This window comes from Dermacentor silvarum, chromosome 3 (genome assembly GCF_013339745.2).
Source record: "Dermacentor silvarum isolate Dsil-2018 chromosome 3, BIME_Dsil_1.4, whole genome shotgun sequence".
In the NCBI taxonomy this organism is placed as follows: Eukaryota; Metazoa; Arthropoda; class Arachnida; order Ixodida; family Ixodidae; genus Dermacentor; species Dermacentor silvarum.
The window spans coordinates 234475510-234495403 of NC_051156.1; the positions used below are offsets into that span (position 1 = coordinate 234475510).

Sequence of the window (19894 nt, forward strand, 5' to 3'; positions counted from 1 at the left end):
GAACTACTTTTTTTTCTCCTGTTGTGCCACGTGATGTATTTTGTGCGCATGCTCATTTGATTTGTTTTGATCACGTGGTAATTGGCACAACCCAGCGCTAGCTCAATCATCCCGACCACGTGGACGAGCGTTGTGTTAAAGTTTGCTGTCTTGCTCAGATATTAGACGAGAAAACTTCGCCGTTATGACAGGTAGATCATATCCGAGTAAAGCTAAGTCGATCTTCAATTAGTGGTGGACGTACGATCTGGTCCAAGTAACTTTTTCTTCTTGTCAGCTGCAACGTCCAGCTTGAACATTCCCTGTGACACACACAGCTCGTCCTTCAGCGACATGAAGCGAAAACGAGGTAAGCCGCTCTCGATATACGCTACAGACGCTTTGATAGACGCAGCAGTAGAGATAACTTTTGATGTGCTATACCGATGTTAATCTGCAGAGCAACAACCCGAGCCGAAGCTCACAGTAGAGCGGGTCCTGGCCCAGTTCAAATCGGAGTCTGGTGAAAATGCTGGGGCACCGTTCGATCTCCCCGTCGACGTCACGGTGGAAAAGCTTCAGCTCCTCTGCAACGCCTTTTTGGAAAGTGTGAGTTCACCGAGAAAGGTTTCGGCTAATGGCTTCATTGCAAGGCGCCCTGATGCGTGACAATCGCGGCGACCTAAGGTGCCGCATCTACTCGCGGCAGTACATCGGCCACGAGTCTGATTTTGATGGTCATCTGCTTTAAACAAACGGGTCTTGATTCACTGCAGCGCGTATTACAGAGTCGCTCATGCCTGTGTCACGATAGTTATAGTTGGCCGTTCCTGGTTTTTTTTCTTTTTGGCGTGACAGGTGAATTTACCTGTGCCTGAAAATTACAATTTCTTTCACAAAGGAGGAGAAGGTGCCGTACCTATTTTTCGTGGACGGTGTTGAGATCAGGGAGTCCTTGGCCAAGACCCTGCTTGCAAAGACTGAGCCTCTAGAACCAGAGAAGGTCGTGGAAATCGTGTACGCACCGCAGGCGTTATTCAAGGTGCAGGCAGTTACCCGCTGCACGGCCTCTATTCCTGGACATGAGGAAGCAGTGCTCGTGACAGCGTTCAGTCCCGATGGAAGGTGAGAACCATGTCAAGTTTGGATTGCCCGTAGATTGTAACTCGTGTACTCTATAGGCATTTGATTAACTGCTTGCGGTCTTTTCAATAAAAGTATGCATCTGCAGACTGGGGCAATGAATGTGGTAGGAGCTGTTGGCTGAGTTCTGTGTTAATGTCGAAAGCATTCGGTTGAAATTAGACAAATTAAACAATCACCAACCAAGAATGTTTCGGAGTCATTCCGACTTCATCAGGGGTAGCTTTGGGAAAGCGCAGCAGCTTTTAATTGTGGCCATGGCAGAGGTTTCCTGAAGAACCACCGCCAAGGCTGCACACTAAAATGTTGCTGAACTACTGAGGTAGCACAGAAACAATCTTCGTCGCTTAAGCAGCCTGTGCAGTGGTGTGGACGAACACTGCTAGACATTGGGCAACATATTGATATTGATGGTGCTATTGACTGTGAGACTGAGAGGAACCTGTGGGAGTGGCTCTGCCTTGAATGCGGGCACTAACCTCTGGTTTCTGCATAAGCTTGAACATGCTTTATTATGTGACATCATAATGAAGACTCACATGATGTGAATTATCACTAGAGGCTTAGTGCTGTTTTTTGCTCAAATCTACATGCTGGTGTTGATTGCTGTTCTTGTTTCTAGAAATCAAAAGAATCAGATGTGGAGCCCGGCGAGATAAATTTGGGCAAGAGAAGTTATGAAGATAAACTTCTCTGTATATTATATATTATCTTTATATTACCAGGGTACTTAAGTGTTCAATCGTTGTCAGAAGCAAGAAAACCCAAAATGCACGGTGTTGCTGCTAGTGTTGGAAAGCATCTCAAGAGTCTTCTTGACGTTTCTTCTTGTGCACATCGTTTGTCAACAGACACCTGGCAAGTGGCTCTGGTGACACAACTGTACGATTCTGGGACCTCAACACACAGACTCCACATCATACCTGCAAAGGTACATGCCGGCTTCCATCTGCTACAAACTGCATGCTTTCTTCTGGAATCACGGCTTTATGTCAACTCATTTTTCCTCTTAGCACACAAGAACTGGGTTCTCTGTGTAACGTGGGCCCCGGACGGCAAAAAGCTGGCATCTGGATGCAAAAATGGCCAGGTTTGTGGCATTTTTCACACATAACGGGTGGCCCCATACAAAAAGGAACACCTAGCAACTGGTATTCAAGCAGCGATTACTGCTGAAGCATGACCTCACTCCCTTTTATTAATTTTTTTATTTTTCGAGAGGATTTACTGCAAGGCATATGGGAAAGTAAAATAAAAATTTCGACTCTGCATTGTGCAGAAACTGCAGCTCTCTAATGTTACTGCCTGTCACCTGTTGGTTGTAGTTTTCAGGTAGGTCTGCCTTCAGTCCAGCCTTTCTTAATATCTTTAGTCTGATTGCCCGCATTCCAGGGCACATCCAAAGCAGGTGTAGAGCATCTGATGTTGCCACAGGAGCTGAGCACTTGGGGAACGCTCCTTGGTCGTCTTTTGTCGATCCCCAAGCACAGCTAACTGATATTGTAAGGGTCTCTCCAGCTTGAAGCCTCGTAAGAGGTACTTTCTGTGCCAGTGTAAGGTTATGAGGAAGGAAGGAAACACGCGTGGGAATCAAGGCACATGTGTCCTATTAGAGGTTAGGCTTCCGTGCTTGGTTGAAAGCGCAGTGATCCGACGGAAGGGATACAGGTGTCTCAGATGAACCAGTCATTTGGGCCAGTTGGTCTGCCATGTGGTTGAAATGATTCCAACCATGTCCATGTACCCGCTACACCTCGATAATGAGATGTGAGGACTTGTGGAGTCTGTGGATTCATTGACAGATTTGTAGTGTTTTTTTGTACGATGCTTGAATTCCTTTCACTTCTTGGTCCTTCAAATTGTTAAAAGCTTGTGTGGTATTTCTTTGCGCAGATATTTCTTTGGGATCCAGAGTCTGGAAAGCAACTGGGACGACCCCTGGCTGGTCACAAAAAGTGGATAACTTGCCTCTGCTGGGAGCCTTTACACCTGTGAGGCCTACCGCTGACTCTCTCATTGTTCTTGCTCCTAAATGGCAGGCAAAATGCAGACGTGCCTGTGTTTTTAGAGGTGCACATTTAAGAACCCCCAGGTGGTCAAAATTCAAGGTCCTCCACTACGGTGCCTCTCGTAGCCCCTAGTGTTGCTTTGAGATGGTAAACTCTGTGTATCAATAAATCAATGAGTCAGTCAATCAGTAAAATTGCCACAGAAAGAGCTCAGCACACAGAGAGTTGAGGGTTGCGGTCGCTTTTTGTGTTCGCCAACTCATAACGTTTGTTCTTGAGATCACAGCTGCCAAAATATATCAAGATTCTGAACGGCATGCATGAGCCAATGCTGATTAAAAAAAAAAAGGACACAAACATGAGAATGCACAAGGGTGGGACTCCTGCGCCAATTGCGCATTTTTGATACAGATGCAAATTCCTGCGCCAAACACAGAAAATTTACCGAGATTGTGCCCCGCTGCGCCAGAACGGCTTCAGCATTGGCCGTGAACAGCGAGCTGATTCGTTCTCTGAAAGAGAGTGCAGCCATTCGCGTTACGCACACCGCGTGACAGCACCTCCGGCAGAGTTTCTCATAATTTTCGCTCTGATAACACTGGCCTTCTCGGAGCTTCCAGCAAGTGGCAGGCGCGCGCGCGGCCACTGCCGGCTGTTGTCGCTGCTGTCAGAACGGCTAGGGTGGCTGTGTTTAGCATAGAGTTACTATAACCAACTCTAGAGGAAAAGCTGCCAATTTGGGAACCGCAAGGGCACTGCCATGTTGCTACCCTACGCAGGCGCAGACGGCGAATGCGATTCAGATGAGGCACGCGATCAATGCGTTCCCAAGCCTCTGTCAGTATGGCAGCGCCATCTAGTTAACGCGCCTGCAAACGCAACCTTTTAGACACCGTAAATTTTACATAGAAATTTTCTAAATAGCTGTCCGATCTTTCTGAAAAATGTACGGAATTAACTTCAAACCTTGTCCGTGCCTACATGCTACGTGTAAGTGCTTGATTTTGCATAATATGTTGAATATTTTTAGTGCTACAAAAATGAGTCGTAGCAACATGGCGGTGCCTATGTGGTTCCCACTTTTTTTCGACCAGCTTTTCCTCTAGAGTTAGTATACTAACTCTATGGTGTTTCTGGTGTTATGGTACTAGAATACGGTTTAGTGGGCCGATCGGGGTAGCGCTCCCTAGCTGAGCGAACTAGATATTTCGGAGGTACGCGCTGCAGCGGGCGGACGGCTGTGTCCCCAAGGCCGGTATAACATGAAGCTATTCCAATCTGTTTTTATGCCCATTTGGGCGAGGCGTGAGCCATTTTCACCTATCACGAAGGGCTAATGGCGGATTTGGAGTAAAACATCGCAGTATCGCCCGAAAGGTGAAGCATCGATTTCAATAGCAAATTAGTAGACAGCTATAAGAAGCTTTAGTAAAAGCTTTATCGGCCGTATAAACTTGTAAACATGTGTTCACTCACTAAATTAACAAGCATGGTGTCACGCATGCACAAGCAAACATGTACTCATCTCACTCGATTACCGCAGAAACTCGCTGGGGAAACGCTGGAGTGAGCAAGCGCGGCTGCAGCAGCGAGCAAATTAGCCTTTCTGCTGCCTTGCTTCAACGCGAACTAAGCGGCGAAAAACAGTGCACACGAAGCTATCAGCACTCGCACTATGTCCCTATCGCAGATCACTTTCAAGATAGGGCCTGCGCGGCCGCGCCATACGCAGCAGCCACCGCAGCAGAACGACCCCTGTCCCCGGTGCCTTGCGCGCGATGGGAGACGGCACGCTTCGTCCCCGCTTTCCTCTCCTGCGCGCGTGAGATTGAGCCACCATCATGGGCTCACCCTTGACGGCTGATCCTCATGCTTTCACTCGCACATACAGTATATAGCGCACGGCGATGATGTTATCGCTCCTGGACTCTGTATGGAACATCATGGCGGTGCCAGAAATGTGCCAGGAGTGTCCATATAATTGCTATCGCAACAAAATCAGATTGGAGTAGTTTTACATTATACCAGCCCATGGTTGATTGCGGCTCTCTTGGTCTGCGGTGACATATGGTGACACAGAAATTATGTTACAGTGTGGATTGGACCGCATAATTTGAGAACATTTTCCGCTATCAGCATGAGCATAGGCGCGGAAATTTGATCGTTGTGCAACTGATGTTTCCGGCTTTACAGGAAAGCATGCACCGAGCCGCCGCTCGACCCACTCTTCCATATTATAGTACGCTGTAGCTACGAAGTGCGCTTCCACTATGAGCTTCCTGTTAGTTTATTCTGTGTTTCGTCGTGGTTTAGAAGTGCGCAGCCGTATTCCATTATTCCACCAAAATTCAGATTGGCCTGCTCCAAACTGCTTCAAATTGAAATTTTATCTGCTCCAAATTGCTCCAAAATGAAATTTAGTCTGCTCCAAGCTGCTCCAAAACGCTATTTTGTCTGCTCCAGAAATTGTGCCAAAATGACTTTGGACAGTTCCACCCCTGAATGCACACACACATGTAAAAAGTGACGTCCTCACAGTTGCCGTTGCTAAATTATGCATGTTGCATTGGTGTTATTTAATTTTGGTGCACGTTCGCGCAGTGCCGTTTTAAAAGAAATGTAAAAAGCAAAACCCATGCAACATGCGACTCCTGTCAGTTGTCTACTGTGTAATCATACGTGCTAGTACAAAGTTTGCTCCGTTGGGTGTGGTAGGCAACAGAAATGAGTCCCATGTGGCACGGCAATTAAGCAACTGACAGAGTAATCTAGAAACATTGCTTGGTGCCATCTTTGATTGTGAGGGAATGACAAAAAAAACAAACAAAAAACAGTGTTAATATTTTTATAAAACTGTTTTTCTTTCTTCCTTCTGTTAACTTTATTTTCTAGAACCCTCATTTTATGAAAATCTAGCAGCATGAAATTCTAAGCAGTAGGAGTTCTGACTGACAGTGTTGTGGTGTAGTTCTTCAAGATGTGCTGCGTTACAAGGCTGTGACCTTGTCTGACATAATTTTCATTTTTGCCTTCAACAGAAAGACTGAAATGAAATTCTCCACCATGCAGGAATTTAGAGTGCCGTGCCCTGGCCAGCAGTAGCAAAGATGGCACCGTGCGCATCTGGGATACAACGCTAGCACAGACGAGGTTAACACTGTCTGGCCATGTCCAGTCGGTGACCTGTGTTCGCTGGGGTGGCACAGGGCTGATCTACACTGCTTCCCAGGACTGCACAATCAAAGTCTGGAGGGCCGACACTGTGAGTGCTTCACACTTGGGGCACATTCACCCTGGCAAGTCATGGAGGTCACGCAACCAAGTTGGTTGCAAATGGTCACTTTGGTCAAAAAGTGACCATTCTGGTTTGGTCGCTCGCTGCGCACTTGTTCATTTCTGCGACTGGAGTCGCAAAGCTGCTGAACCCATCAGTGGTACAGGAGCAGAACATTGCAATACGCTGATGGTTATTTGATATGGCAATGGCGGTGTGAGCAGACATGAATGGCACCAATTGCAAGACATTTCGGCGTGTTGATGGGCAGGTCACGCTTGCCAGTGTGAACATTGATCACCGCGAGTAGTTCCTTGATTGCCAGTTGTAGTTGGTTGCATTACCACTGTCGATCGTTGGTTTGAACATGCCCTTAGTGATATCAGGCATGCCATTTACAAAACCTTGCCTTGAATTTTGGGCTTTGGTCTGCAAGGAGTGGTTGACTGACACCCTGCCTTAAGGTGCAGCAGGTGACTAGGAATTTCATCTGTAAAAACAAAGTCCACCAGCTGCATCCAGAGCAGCAAAAGGCAATCTCTTTCACCTGTGCTTGGAAGTACCCAGCTAGGTTGTACTCCTTGTGAATTCTATTGATAGCGGTGCATGCTGGGACGCAGAGGGAGAGAGAAGGTTTAATGAAAGAGAAATCAGAGAGGTTGGCTGGAGGAGTGTGTCTCTTGCCTGGAGTAAAGGGCAGAGGATGGACAGTTCCAGACAAAATGTTGTGTTGTTGTCACAGCTGCAATTGTAGCACCGGCATCCTCATCAGGGTTGTCTCTAAAATATTTGGTGCATAGCCGGTGGCAATGCCGTTTTTCCAGGCAGGTGGCACGTGAGTGTCGGCATACTCGTTACGGTGTGCTTTTGCAAGGGAGGGGTGAGTGTATTGTTGGCCGATGAAAGATTTGGGTAGCGTTTGCACAAGCAATATTGCATGAGAAATGAGGGAAGTGTGCTGGTGTCATCTTGTCGCAGATCTCAGGGGTGCAGATGTTTAGGAGATGGACTAAGAAGCGTATGACGATGGCACAGCACACGATTTCATGAAAGCAAACAAAACAAAAGATTCCTCAGAGAACCGAACTAATAATAATAAACATAACAATACGTGTAACACATACACACGGCTCTAAATTGTACACAAAACTAGCAGCCAGCTATGCTGTCCTTATATCCAGTCTTACTCCCCGACACTCCTAGCAGTCTGGCAACTCTAGCCTCGCTGGATGTATCGCTGCATGAATGGAATGCTCTCACATTTTCGATGTCGACTGTTGCGGTCTCCCCATCCATGACGCGTCTCGTCCCGAGTTGTTGCACCCGACAACTTCGACAGGAGCGTAGCAGCCTGAGTATCCCGGGTGTTGTCGATGACGTGGCAGTGCGGTTCGTAGGCCTAGCGATGGGTTCGGCCGCCGCTTCCATCTGGTGCCTTGCTCAACTGACGAGGTGCCCCAGGGACTGTCTTGCGGGCCGCCGCTGGCCTGCTTTTGAAGGGGGATTTCTGCTGGGGTGTCCGGAACTACCGTGAGTGGCTGCAGCAAGCCCGAGGAGCTTCGCTCGAACGTCGCCGAGGTCGACGGCCACACCTTGGACTGCCAGCGTCACGACCTCCGGAGCCAAACACCCGCTGCTCTCGTCGCCAGTGCGGTGCCTGCGAGGCGACCTTCTCAGACCGGGGCCACGCAGACAATGCCAGCTCAGTGCTGCCTTTTCACTCAATCACGGCTCGGGTCACGCGCCTAGAGCGCTCGTGCTATCTGGAACACTGCGTGCTCTTCGTCGTCATCGTTCTTCTTCCGCATGTTGTCTCTTACTCATAATCTTTGCCTTGATAAGCATATTTTGCGTTTGAGGCGCATGGCAATCTTGTGAAATCCACTACAACACACACACTGCGTTTCATTCATTTGTGTACTGCTCTTTTGTGCACTGTAGGGTATCCTGTGCAGGACGTTACAGTGCCATGGACACTGGGTCAACGTGCTGGCCTTGAACACGGACTACGTAATGCGCACAGGGGCATTCGATCCACGCAAGCAGCAAGGCATCTCCACCTGTTCAAGAGGTGACACCTGCTTTCCTTCTTGCTCTAAATATGTGTGAGGCATGAAATTGGTTAAATATATACACTGAGAGGCATGTGCATGAACCAAAAAAGTACTAGGTGGTATAGTTTGGAATGTCACTGCTGGTTGTGACGGCTGGAGCACTGCCGTGGCAAAGACCTAGTACTGTTGTATCTTAATTTATACCTTTTTCACATGCACATCTTCAACAACCATTGATGACTGCGATCATTGATGCAGTTACAGTTTCGCCCGAAAGGCGAAGCATCGATTGCCATAGCAAATTAGCAGAGAGCCATACGAACTAAGGATAGTACGTTTATCGGCCGTATCGGCTTGTAAACATTCACTTGCTGAATAAATTAACAAGCATGGTGTCAGCACGCACAGGAAACATGAACACATCACACTCGATGATTGCGGACACTCGCTGTCAAAACGCTGGCGTGAGGAAACGGCAGCAGGGGGGGGGGGGCAGCGAGCGAAGTGATCTTCGTGCTGTTGTCTATCACTTCCACGGAAACTGAGCGCCGAGAACACACAGCACGCACAAAGCTACGAGCCGCCGACGCACCTATAGACTCTGCCCCCGATGCAGATCGCTCTTAAGATATAGCCGCGCGCAGCCGCCACTTACGCAGTTGCAGCCGGAGTAGAATGCTGGCTTTCCTTTCTCCCCTCCTTCCGACGCCTCGCAACGTTGGATGCCTCACACGCAATGGAAGATGGCGCGTTTCCTGCCCGCTTTCCTTTCTTTCGTGCGGGTGAGATTGAGCCACGATTGTCAGCTCTCTGCGCACGCTTTAACTCACACATATAGCGTAGGGCACGCGGCGACGGTGTTATCGCCCTTGAACGTTATATGGAACCTCACGGCAACGACAGAAATGCGCCTGTAGTGTCCATATAATTGCTATCACAATAAAAACAACCACTGAAAGAACAACTGTTGTCCTAGCTCACGCAGTGGAGCCAATGGAGCTGACAGATTTGAGTGGTCATTGCTTTAAGTGCTCACTGAAAGCGTGCGGGTGACAGGGCTGCTAGGGCACATCAAATTTTGCAGGAATGTTTGAAACATTGTTATGCCAGTTACTATGTTAGTGGAGTTCTTTATTTCCTGAACGATCCTTTCTTTATTTTTTTGCGACACAGAGGAGCTTCAGCGCCGTGCTGAGCAGCGCTATAAGGAGGCTCGAGGCAGTGAGCCTGAGAGGCTGGCCTCGGGCTCGGACGATTTCACGCTGGCCCTGTGGCTGCCAGAGACAAGCAAGAAGCCTGCAGCTCACATGACGGGCCACCAGAGGGTGGTCAACGACGTTCGCTTCTCCCCCGACATGAGGCTCCTGGCCAGTGCCTCTTTCGACAAGTCCTTAAAACTCTGGGATGGCCGAACGGGCAAGTGAGTTGCTTTTATTCTTTGGCTCATTATCTGCTTTTTTTTTTTTTTCAGTTTATTGCATAATCCTACATCATAACCAGGCATGGTGAATTATGTATCAGCAATGTAGACCCTTGGGAAGGAATTCTTTGAGTGATTTACAAGGTGCCATTTGATTTGAAAAGCTGAATTAAGTACTGTGGCACCCCTGCAGTGAGATGCCCTTGCTTCGTGCATGGTAAATGGTTAAGCTGGCTTTCTGTAGTTTAACAACTGAAGCAGTTAAAATACTGCAGAATAACTCACGTTGGTGCCACTGGCTACAGATGCAAGTGCTATGTCACACCAAATTTATTCTATAGCTCAGAAAGGCTAAATGTACACCTTTCATAGTCGTGAAAATGGTTGAATAAACTCTTCCGCATTAAGGGGGCTGCTTTGGTGTTGAGGTCTCGTAGTTATAATGTAGAACTTTTGATCAATGCAGACATATTTCTAAAGTGAACTTCATTAATGGCTCAAGATTTATGTTATTCAACATAGCTGGACACCATCCACTGTTGTAGCCTTGGGCAGCTTTTCTGACATCCAGAATTATTGTCAAGAAAATTGGTGACTGCCTGTCAAAACGATCCACATTTGTTGAAAAAATGCACATATTGTTTTTTAAACCAGTGGTAATATGCTTTGCACGATATTTGAAAATGCCTGACACCTGAATAAATATTTAAGGTGCAGAGAGCTCCTTGCAAGCCACATTGTGTGTTTGTCTTGCCTATTATGCTGTTTTGGGGTGATTTTTTTTGTGTGTGTGTGTGTTTGTGTCCCCTGACGTCTACCTTTCATGCACAATAACCACATAAAGGAGGGAACTAGTTTGTTGCAGCTTCATTAGCAGAATGCTAGCATACACTACCATCACTGCCTCACAGCGAGCCGCTTTCCCACACTCGCCTTTGTACCGCGCACCCTCGCACGGCATGCCTTCGTCACATTGCCCCGGGAAAAGAAAATGCAAGCCGCTTCGCCACATTGCCTTTGTTGCAGCGCCAGCCTCGCCTGCCCCTCTTCTGCCTCCTTCCAACCTCTCGCCGACGTTGGACGGGTGGAAGGGAGACGGAAGGGGTGACGAAGGCATACCATGCAGGGTGCACGTCACAAAAAACAGATGTGGTGACGTGGCTCACTTTTATTATTTTATTTTCCTGGATATTGCGTTCCTGTGCTTTTCGGCACAGACACCCGGTAGCCAGATTTAATTATTATAGCCAGCAATGCGGCATGGGAATGTTGTTGTAAGCGGTTTATTTTACCATAGAACACACAAAAGTTCATAGCGCCAGGGCTGCTCATTGTTACGTCCGAGTATTGTTAATACCAGTAATGCTATAAGTGGCTTCGACTGTAGTACTTCTTTCTCTCTAATTAAAATCTCTGGATGTTTGTCTCTTTTGATTTTTTCGTGCAGCCTGGTTATAACAATGGGATTTTCTTGGACCGTGAATATTGTTATAAGTGGGTTCGGCTGTATCTGTATCAGGCATTGACAAACACCAGTGGTTTTCTGTCAAGCTCATTTTGTGCGTGGTTCCAAAGCTACTGGCTGTGCGAAGTGTTCACAAGACAGTGCCTGCGATATTGGTGCATTCACACTGCAGTGTGCTTTTCTTTCGCTTGAGTTTCCGCTGGACAAGCTGTCTGCTAGATTTGCGAGTTAGTGAGCCAAATAGTGAAAGAAAAAATGCCCCAAGAGTGATTCCAGGAGCGAGTCTAACTCAGTAAAGGCCACATCCCGGGGTGCTCACAAACCATGTCTTCCATATCCTGCTAGCGAATTGATGGCACTGCTCACAGTATGCATCTGCTTCTGCGCATGAGCTGCATGCTTTTTCAGATTGCAGCGAACCATCTTATTATTTTTCAGCTATGTGCAGAAATTGTTCTGGTGCCACTGGAATTATTTCAACATCTCCCCGGAGTATTAGGGGAATTCTCGAGATCGTGTCTAGTTCTTCAAACATGTCGAGCAGCTGGGTGCTAATAAGCGCACAGCAGTTAAGAAAATGAAAAATCAGTCACTGGAGTGCATTTCTTTTTTACATTGCTGTGTTTCCACAACAAAGCTTATTGTGGTCCACTGTGCAATGCTCAAGATCGTGGAATTGTGGATGTGGTTTCAGAGGCATTTGTATAAGCAGCATAACAGCCTTAAAGACCCACATATTTGACTTAACACACTGGTTTAATTCTTTGCTAATCTTGAGGCACTGTTCTTCAGAGGTCACTATCACTTAATACAGTATAGACCACTTATAACGTAACCGCTTATAGTGCAGGACCGGATATAGTGTGGTCTTTTCAGACTCCCGTTAATTTTCCCATAGCACTCCATGTATACACGTATCGCTTATAGTGCAGTTGCGGGAAACGAAGTACCGGTTACAGTGCGGCTGCCTGGGAGTACGGAAGTCAGCGGAGACGGCGAACGCTCCCCTCAAACGGGCGCCCCAAGGAGTGCTCGAGGAAGAAGAGACGAAGTGGAGGAGAAGGGCACGTGGTGCGAACGAACAGCCAGTGAGGCTGAAACCAGAATCTTGAGTGCGAGTCGTGAAATGTCACGGCGCGCATAGCGAGCGAGGGCCATGAAACTGCCAACGCCGGCCAACGCTAGCTTCACGATAACGGCAGTAAACGAAACTTCAGGGAGCGGGCGGCGCCGGCACGGCATGGCGAAGGGCGCACGCGGAGACCGTGGAATGTGAGGGAGGAGGGCGGCAGGGAAGCGGATTTCGCCCCAGCAACTCCGCCGCTTCGGTGGCTCCCTCGCCCTCCCTCGTAGCTCCCTCACTTTCGACTGTCACCGTGCGCGCCCGCAGGCGCCGCCACTCCAGCCGGCTCGGCACCAGCTACCCGAAGTTTCGTTTTCTGCCGATTATCGGGAAGCGGGCGTTTGCCGGCGTGGGCAGTTTCGTTGGCCGGCCTGGGACAGCGCCGCTGCTTCCCTCTGCGCCGTAGCCGCAGCGTACAAGGTCAACACGTGACTAGAAAGTAGAGGAAGCATAAAGGAGAAAGAAGGGTTCACTGCCACTTTCTACATGTGGCTACGGTAGCGTGGCTGAGACGTCGGCACGTACACGCATGTTCTGGCACAACGCAGAATCGGCGACCTTGCCATTTGAGAGAGGGTGAAATTTCAGCCGCGTTTTTATTTCTTTCTTTTTCTTTTTGTTTAGTTCGCGCGCGACATTGAGGGGCCTCTCCTAAGCTTTTACTCTATGGAGGTGCCGGAGCAATGCCGGTCGGAGGCGCCGCCGCGTGATTTGGTTCGAATTAACGAGATTCGATTGTAAATTGAATGCAAACGTTCTAGCCACATTCCTCGACTGTCGCATACGCGTGGCGGCTCGGTGCACATGTTTTGCATATGTGCGGGCCTTGAAAGTTGTTGCTTTGGTTATAGTGCGGATATTCGCGACTCCGGCGACTTATGTTATAAGCGGTCTACACTGTACAATTCTTGTCCAATCTACCCAAAATAAAGCAAAACTGGTTTGATTTTTCAGTCGTCTTCCAGTGCATCTAATGTATTGCGTACATAATGTAACCCGATTCTATCTTATCTGCTCATATGAGCATTTGTTACTGTAATAGTTCTGAGACTTTGACAGTTTGTAAAAGATGAGGTTGTAGTACAGCTGAACGCCTTTATAACGAAGTGCTGGGGGTCTCTGAAATAATTTGCTATACAGGTCACTTCATTGTAAAGGTCACACACCGCACCACTCACAATGTAACCGGGACAGAATTATTCCTTTGTTATGCAGGCCATTTCGTTGTAAAGGCGTTCATTGTAGAGGAGGTTGACTGTACTTATTGAATTCAGGTCACCATCACAGATGATCAGCCCTCCTTGTTGGCCACAAAAGTTTTACTACTAAAAGTACTCCTATGTTGTTTCTTTCTCCAAGGTTCCTAGCTGCACTGCGTGGTCACGTCAGCTGTGTCTACCAGCTTGCCTGGTCGGCCGACAGTCGGCTTTTGGTTAGCGGCAGCTCAGATTCCACGCTCAAGCTTTGGGATGTGTCAACTGGAAAGCTCACAGGAGACCTCCCAGGACATGCTGATGAGGTACAAGACCCAATCATCTCAGCAGCCAGACCTTTAACATCAGGCTTTCATTAGTACAGATTAACTTGAGTTCTCTGATAGGAGTAAAGGAATACTGGCATGACATCTATGATTTGTTCTAAATTGAAGATCCGAGCCCTTTAACCCATGAAAAAAATTTTGAACAGCATTGAAGCATGCTGAATAACTTACTGTAATATTACTTGTTTCTATGAATGAATTTCAGTTTCGGTTCCGAGAAGGTGGATGGGTCATGACATCGCAATACATTGCTCAATTCCTGCAACTGCCACGTGCAAGTGCAGCCAGAAGAAACATGTGCAGCACTCTTGCTTATTTTCTTGTGAGCAGTGTCACAACACCTTGCCGTATTGCTACGTGTTGTCCCCAAATATTGCTATGTCTTGTGACGTCGTGATAACTAGGATGACATGTCAGGCGATAACTAGGAAACGCCAGGTCAGGCGTTTGGAGACCAACTTTAGTCTCAAATTAAAACGGCCTATAAGTGTTTTCCAACCTTCATACTTGTTAGATGCCATCCTTGTAAGTGCAAAAAGCCTGCGGTAGAGTTTCTGCAACTCTGAAAATAGCTTTCAATACTCCTGTAAGACAAATCTTTAAGGTGAGCTCCCTGATGAGACAGTAGGAGCTTTTGTTTCATTTCCCATAGATTTGATGCACTTTTGTTAATGCAGACAGATGTTCACAGTTTCTTTGTGTAAAAAGGAGGCCACTGCCCTTGTTTCACTTTAGTGTTTCATGTCAAATTTTGTTCCTCCTGTCACGTTTAATTTTTCTGGTATGTTGCATCCTACACAGTTTTGCTTTGAGCTAGCTGGCCAGCACTGCAGGTGCATTGGAGCCGCTTATTAAGGCTAACATTCTTCTGTGATGATTCAAACTGTTGTTTTCAGATGGCAGTATGCAGCACATAATTAATGCACGTGCCTCGGTTGGTTGTTGTTATTGTACACCCGTGAGCAAAAGTATACGGACCACAGGGTCGCCTGAAAAAAGTGAATTTCTTCATAATTAACAAGCATAAACTGGAATTGACGAGAACACTGAAAAGTTCGCAGATGCCAAGTTTGGACTGCAGTCCTCAATTTCAAGTTGCGTTCGCAGGCAGAGGAAAAAATCAGCTTTGTCGTGCGACCCCTGCAACCCCTGGTCCGTCTACTTTTGCTCACGGGTGTACCTGTATAGCAAATAATCTGAATGTGAGAATAAGTGTATGGAAGGTCAGAGCTATGAAGTAGTGGCTTTTCGAAGTTTTTGAAACTACATTTGTTTTGCTGGTTTCAGACAAGATGACCAGTTCAAATTTTTGCTGTGGTGTATGCCAGAAGTGCTTGTCCTGCTCGGTTCCCCATGGCATAATTCTCTCATGTCAGTTCTTGAACTACAGACACAAAATTTGAGTTTTTTTCTGCTGCAGAGTGTATCTATTGACCCAGCAGACATAGTGCACAAGTTTGCTTCAGCAAGTAACGAAAACGTAATTATACATTCTTTGTTTCTCAATTTAGAAGGGCACTGAAGGTACGACAAGATCATTGGCCCCCTTAGCAAACACAGCAGGTGGTCGCGTGTTGTCACAGAATCTGTCCACTAAGAATAAGATACTGAGTGGATATAAGCCCAACTTGTAAATTTATTAAGGGGTCTTCAGCAAGCCAAACTCGCCTTCTGTTTCACATGAAACAGACGCCACAAAGAAGGAGAGGATATGTATCATCTTTTGAAGTGACAGATGCAACAAAACTTTGGCCCCTTGACCCATTTGGTAGATAAGGGACAAATAAATCTGGCTGAAATAGGGCGTATACCAGTAAGCCTGCTGTCCCTTGCTTTCAACACCACTGAATTCCACCTCCAACACCTTGAGTGCTGCCTGAACGTCAAAGCTTGCTTGTGTTGCAGGGCACCTTCAGTGTTGTGCTGAAGAAAGCTGCCTGCACAGCCTGTAAAATCAAATTAAAAATATGTTTTACCGATTGTTTGCCATTCATGCTTGGTTTCTTGTATCCGTGTGTGTGTGGGGGGGGGGGGGAGGAGGGAGGGGGTATATATTGAATGATACATATAGACCAGGTTACAATGTCCACAGCAACATCGTGGTCACTTTCTGTTCTGTTGGTGGCTCACAGGTGTATGCTGTTGACTGGAGCCCAGATGGATCGCAGGTTGTTAGTGGAGGCAAGGACAAGGTGCTACGGCTGTGAGTCTCAACTTCTACGATTTATTATCTGGTGTCAGCACCACATCGTTTAATACTAGGAGTGGGTGAATATTCAAATACACTGCACAATAAATCTATAATGATGAAAGTCTACATATCCGGAAAAAAAAAAATCTAATTTTCTTTCTAAATGTGCGAAACACATCGAGAATACGCATCAACGAAAATCAATGGAAAAAAAAAACATATATATATATATATATATATATGTGTGTGTGTGTGTGTGTGACGCAAGCAGGAGGTTGCGGACGGAGACAATGATCGCCCGAACACTGCCTTTAATCTTCGTCTTCCTCTCCTTCACCACTATTTCACCGCACCGTCCTTGTGCGGTTCGTCACACACACATATATATATATCCATGCACACGCACAGTCGCCGACCGATTCGAGTCCGAAAAACTTGTTCACTTCAAAAAATACAATTTATTAGGCCTAGAGTGCCATAAAAAAAAAAAAAAAAAACTGTAAAAAGCCCTGCTTCATGCTACGCTTGGAGGCAATCAGATTTGCTTGGATTTGCACAAGACTGACGTTGTTTCCGTATACAGGCGACAAGAGCGTCACCGCGTTGGCGATCTCCGTTAGCGGAGATTGCCATGGAGGTCGAAAAACGAGCCCCATTACTTTGCGCCACTTGGCTCTTGCGAAGGCACAGGAGCTGGCGCCAATCACACAAATGTGCACACACACACCACATGCAAAATAGCACCCCGCAAAGTGATTATGACAATAGTGCTGACCGAAAAAAAAAGAAAAGAAAAAGTGCCATCTCCTGGAGCGTTTTCTTAGCTAAGGAAGAACTGGCATGGCCGAGACAAGAGGACGACGCGCACTCTCTTTTGATAGTGCGTGCCTCCCAATCTTGGAGGCAATAGAGCGGGCCACTGGCAGCTAAGCCAGTTGAAAATCCAACATGGCGGCCTTCAAGATCTGGAGGCTTGGAATGAGCGATTTAGTCTGGAAAATCGAACTTTGGGGCCTAAACTCGTCCGAAAAATCGATCGCGAAAATGCATTAGCTCTATGGGAACCCTGACGGTGCATTTATGAAGTCCGAAAAATCCGTCTGCGACTGTACATATACTTTGCGGAAACTTTTTCAGCAAGAGGGAAAACCCCAGGCAGAAAACTGGAAGTGCACTTCACCACAAGCTACCTAAGGCTTCGTTTGGAATTTATATAGACAGCTCTCATTTTATTTATTATTTAAATAAATAATCTAGAACTCTCTAGTATTCGCCGATACTGCTGCACCTGTCTATTGCTTTCTTTGCCCCTATACATTGTTATTTAGTTGCCACTGTACAATGAACTGACCGAGAACTTGTGACTGGCACACGATTTTATGAACACAACACAGTGATTCGTCCAAGGGTAAAATACAGTTTTTATTCAATTTGGCGCCACTAAAACTTGATAAAACACATTATAAAACTTGTACTGTACATTGTGTTCCGGAAGAAATAAAAGTATTTACCTGACTTCATCCACAAAATGCTTTTTCAATGTGGGCATTTCTAAATAATTTGGCAACCAGAAGTGTGCCTCATTGCTTGGGCATTATGGCCTGTTGTCAGTGTGCTTCTTTTTTTGTTTCAGATGGCGGAAGTAAGACTGCTTGGTGCAAGATGGCATCCAGTGAAAAACAAACTTTCCGGAGGTTCTCACGATCTATGAAACGTAAAAATATACACGTATATATATATATATAAACGCAATAAAAAATGTGACGTGTGAACAAGAGGAAGGAGCTGTGGCCTTGTTTCCTATCACATTCATCGCGTGTATACAAGTATTTTTGGCCACCGGTGGCTGAAAAATGTGCGCTCGTGCTGGGACAGCTTCACTCCTCCAGTGCCTCGACCACCGACGACGTGAAGGAGAACTGCATCTCGTCACTTTCTCCAGCTTCGCTTCTCTCATCCTGGCTGCTGCAAAGTGGAAGACAGAACAAAAAGGTTGTTAAGGAAGTACCAACACATACTTTTGAAGTGGTAGAAACTATACCATAAGCTTCTCGCACACAAAGGGATGACACCTAACAAGTATTAAGGTTGGGAAACATAAGACGTTTTGATTTGATACTAAAGCTTGTCTCAAAGTGCCACCTGGTATCGTTAACATTATCATGGCGTCATAGTACAGTAAAACCTTGTTAATTTGGATTTCACGGGACCGAAGAAAACGTCCGAATTAACTGAATGTCAACTTATCGAGGGTACCCAGAAAACAATAAGCAAATGCTTACTACATCAATATGATTTTATTTAGTGATTGAATGAGCAAATCCTGTTGCTATTTTGTACAAAAGTAGTGTGGAAGCTGCAATTCTCGTCATCTCGGGATTCATTGGCTCTCGCAGCGGCGATCGAGGCCCCGCAACTTCCTTCACAGCACGGCCGTGGTGTGCGCCTACATTTGCGACACGCTTTGCACTACCGCGTGCACATCTCTATTATTTTTTCGCCACTGAGCTGATCGACAACAGAGAGTCTGTCCATCGAGATGTTTCCAGTGCTCTTCACCCTCGACAGGTGTTGCAGAGAGTCAAAACGAAACTACTGTTTGCTGAAACTGTGGCTGCTATCGACGCAATCATGGATGGCGACTACGCAGTTAAGACGGCACGCGGTCGACGTGATGTTATGCGCGGTGGTAAATACAAGAATAAAGGCTTTAAAGGCACAAATAGGGACGAAGTGTTCCAGCGTTGCTGTCATTCACATAATGTTTCCACTGATGACCGTGGCAATGCAGACTCTGCTGCTTTGTTTGGGTTGGACGCTAGCGCCGTTGTTGCTCTTTTGCATTGCACATTTGTGGCGCTCCGCGCTCGCCAAGCTCCGAGAGTTGTCCGAATTGTCCGATGCGTGGCCAAATACGTCCGAATTAACGAGAGTTTGATTGCACTAAATAATGCATACGCCTGCCGGGACCAAAGGGCGAATCCGAATTATCCGATTTTTCTAATTACAGGGTTGGGACTGCCCAAAGTCATTTCAGAGCAAGTAAAATTGCGTCTTGGAGCAGTTGGGAGCAGACAAAATTGCATTTTGGCGCAACTTGGAGCAGAGTAAATTTCATTTTGGAGCAGGCCAATCTGAATTTTGGTAGAATAATGGAATATGGCGGCACACTTCGAAACCACAATGAAACAGAATAAACCTACCCAAGCGCGTAGTAGAAGCACGCTTTGTAGCTATAGCGTACTGGAATATGGAAGAGTGGGTCGAGCGGTGGCACGGCATTTGTTTTTCTGTAAAGCCGAAAACATCGGTGGAACTACAATCGAACCATATATTCTCACGCCGACGCTCATGATAACGGAAAATGTTCTCAAATTATGCAGTCCAATCGACGCGCTAACATAATTTCTGGGTCACCATGTGTCCCCGCAGACCCAGAGAGCCGCAGACAACCCTGGGTTGGTATAACGTAAAACTATTCCAATCTGTCTTCATTGCGATATCAATTATATAGACACTCCAGGTGCATTTCTGCTGTCGTCATCGCTGTGATGTTCCGTATAAAGTCCAGGGCGATAACACAGTCGCCACGTGCCGTATGCTGTATGTTCGAAAGAAAGCGTGCGAGAGTGAGCCGACGATGGCAGCTCAGTCTCGCGCGCCGTCTTTGGTCACGCGCAAGGCTCCGCGGGGGGA

At 46.8% G+C, this 19894-nt stretch overlaps 2 protein-coding genes across 2 annotated transcripts in view; one reads left to right on the forward strand and one right to left on the reverse strand.

Annotated features, from left to right (window-relative positions):
* The first annotated feature begins 71 nt into the window (after positions 1–71).
* On the forward strand, positions 72–17979 carry LOC119446881 (notchless protein homolog 1). The gene is made up of 12 exons (XM_049664480.1): positions 72–349; positions 440–588; positions 881–1104; positions 1974–2053; positions 2136–2212; positions 3016–3113; positions 6201–6393; positions 8347–8476; positions 9633–9879; positions 13827–13986; positions 16140–16210; positions 17832–17979. Exons 1-12 carry the CDS (start codon positions 334–336, stop codon positions 17842–17844), a joined length of 1458 nt encoding a protein of 485 aa, XP_049520437.1. The 5' UTR covers positions 72–333; the 3' UTR covers positions 17845–17979.
* Positions 17602–19894, reverse strand: part of LOC119445275 (citron Rho-interacting kinase-like) — a 102784-nt gene continuing 100491 nt past the window's right edge. The window contains exon 33 of the mRNA XM_037709592.2: positions 17602–18163. Within this exon, the coding sequence (XP_037565520.2) occupies positions 18076–18163 (88 nt within the window). The 3' untranslated portion in view covers positions 17602–18075. The remainder of the gene's footprint in view (positions 18164–19894) is intronic.

Coding starts and splice junctions, on each gene's coding strand:
- LOC119446881 (XM_049664480.1), top strand. Junction 1,105..1,973: donor GCGTTCAGTCCCGATGGAAG/GTGAGAACCATG, acceptor GTTTGTCAACAG/ACACCTGGCAAGTGGCTCTG. Junction 8,477..9,632: donor CATCTCCACCTGTTCAAGAG/GTGACACCTGCT, acceptor TTTGCGACACAG/AGGAGCTTCAGCGCCGTGCT.